Source organism: Chaetura pelagica, unplaced genomic scaffold (genome assembly GCF_000747805.2).
Source record: "Chaetura pelagica isolate M959 unplaced genomic scaffold, ChaPel_1.0 scaffold232, whole genome shotgun sequence".
Lineage (NCBI taxonomy): Eukaryota > Metazoa > Chordata > Aves > Apodiformes > Apodidae > Chaetura > Chaetura pelagica.
The window spans coordinates 90194-91651 of NW_009952441.1; the positions used below are offsets into that span (position 1 = coordinate 90194).

Sequence of the window (1458 nt, forward strand, 5' to 3'; positions counted from 1 at the left end):
GCGCGACGCCCCCCCCCGCCCCATGTCCCAGGCTGCCCTCCCTGATGAGGGGACAGGGAATGGCACTGTGCCCTGGGGAGGGGGCTGGGGCTCGGTGGGACACAGCCAGGGTTGGTTCTCACCTGCTCAGGTGGCTCCAGGGACTCTGGCCTTTGGGCACGGATGGCCTTGGGGACAAGGCGGCGGCACAGGCACAGGCAGAGGGATGAGACCAGCAGGATGCCAACGTCAGGGGCCACAAGACGCACCGAGTTGGGGAGGTCGTTCATGTCCAGCCTAAGGGATAAAAGAGGGGCAGGGGAGGGCTCAGGGCTGCCCACCCCATCACTGCCAGTCCCCTGCCCCACACTGCCAGGGTGCTCTTACCTGGTGAGCCCGATGTGCCGGGCAAGGGTCTCCCATCTGCTGCCTGCAGGGAAGCAGGGAGATGCTGAGCTCAGCAGACCTGGTGCAGCCAGGCTCTGAGCACACCCCAAACAGAGGTGGAAGGTGGGGAGATCATTCCCCACATCCATGGGGGCCCAGGGCAGGGTCTGTGCCCGCTGCAGTGGTCGCTGAGCGGGCAACCTGGCATGGCACAGCATGTGCCCACGGCTGGGACCTCACAGAGCCTCAGCAGCCCCCCAGCACCCAGAAGGACGGTATCCCTGCACCCTCGTGTCACCACCTTGGGGGGTGCAGCCCCAGGGAAAGCAGAGGTGCAGGCGTGGGCACTCCCACAGCACCCCCTGGCACCCTGTACTCACAGCTGGGCTGCAGCAGCTGGTCCAGGACGGGCAGCACGTGCAGGCATATTTGGAAAACGAAGTGGGCAAGGAGGAAGAGGATGCTGATCCCCAGCAGAGCTCTGAGGAGGCGGCCTGCGTGACCTGGGAGACATGGGGACCCCATTACCCATTGCCTGGGGTGACCCCAGGATGCGAGAGCATCCCCAGCAGGGACCCAGCACCCCTGGGAAGGAGTGCACAGCAGCTCTGCCCGGAGATGCCAGGGGTCTGCCCTAGGTACATGATCCCACCAGGCCCTTGCATGTCTCACTGTACACCCAGCACAGCCTAAAGAGAATCCCAATCCTTCCTTCTGCATTACTGGAGAAACTGAGACACGGAGTGATTCATGCAGCCAGGGCCCTGGGATCACCCTCCCACCCAGCTGGCACCAGGCACTTCCCAGCCTCACTGCACCAGCCCTGGCTTTGGGATGCAGCTCACCCCCAGCACAGCCTAAAGAGAATCCCAATCCTTCCTTCTGCATTACTGGAGAAACTGAGACACGGAGTGATTCATGCAGCCAGGGCCCTGGGATCACCCTCCCACCCAGCTGGCACCAGGCACTTCCCAGCCTCACTGCACCAGCACCAGCTTTGGGATGCAGCTCACCACTCCTGCTGGAACTTCCCACGGAGAGGGGGCTGCTGTGGGTGGGTGGGTGGGTGCCAGATGGGCCTGTCAGACCTTC

General features: G+C 63.9%; 1 protein-coding gene across 1 annotated transcript in view; it reads right to left on the reverse strand.

Moving 5' to 3' along the window:
* PIEZO1 (piezo-type mechanosensitive ion channel component 1) overlaps positions 1-1458 on the reverse strand; it is a 23597-nt gene that overhangs the window by 19049 nt on the left and 3090 nt on the right. The window contains exons 3-5 of the mRNA XM_010008446.1: positions 747-869; positions 367-409; positions 123-276 (exon numbers count right to left, since the gene is read on the reverse strand). Of these exons, the coding sequence (XP_010006748.1) occupies positions 123-276; positions 367-409; positions 747-869 (320 nt within the window). The remainder of the gene's footprint in view (positions 1-122; positions 277-366; positions 410-746; positions 870-1458) is intronic.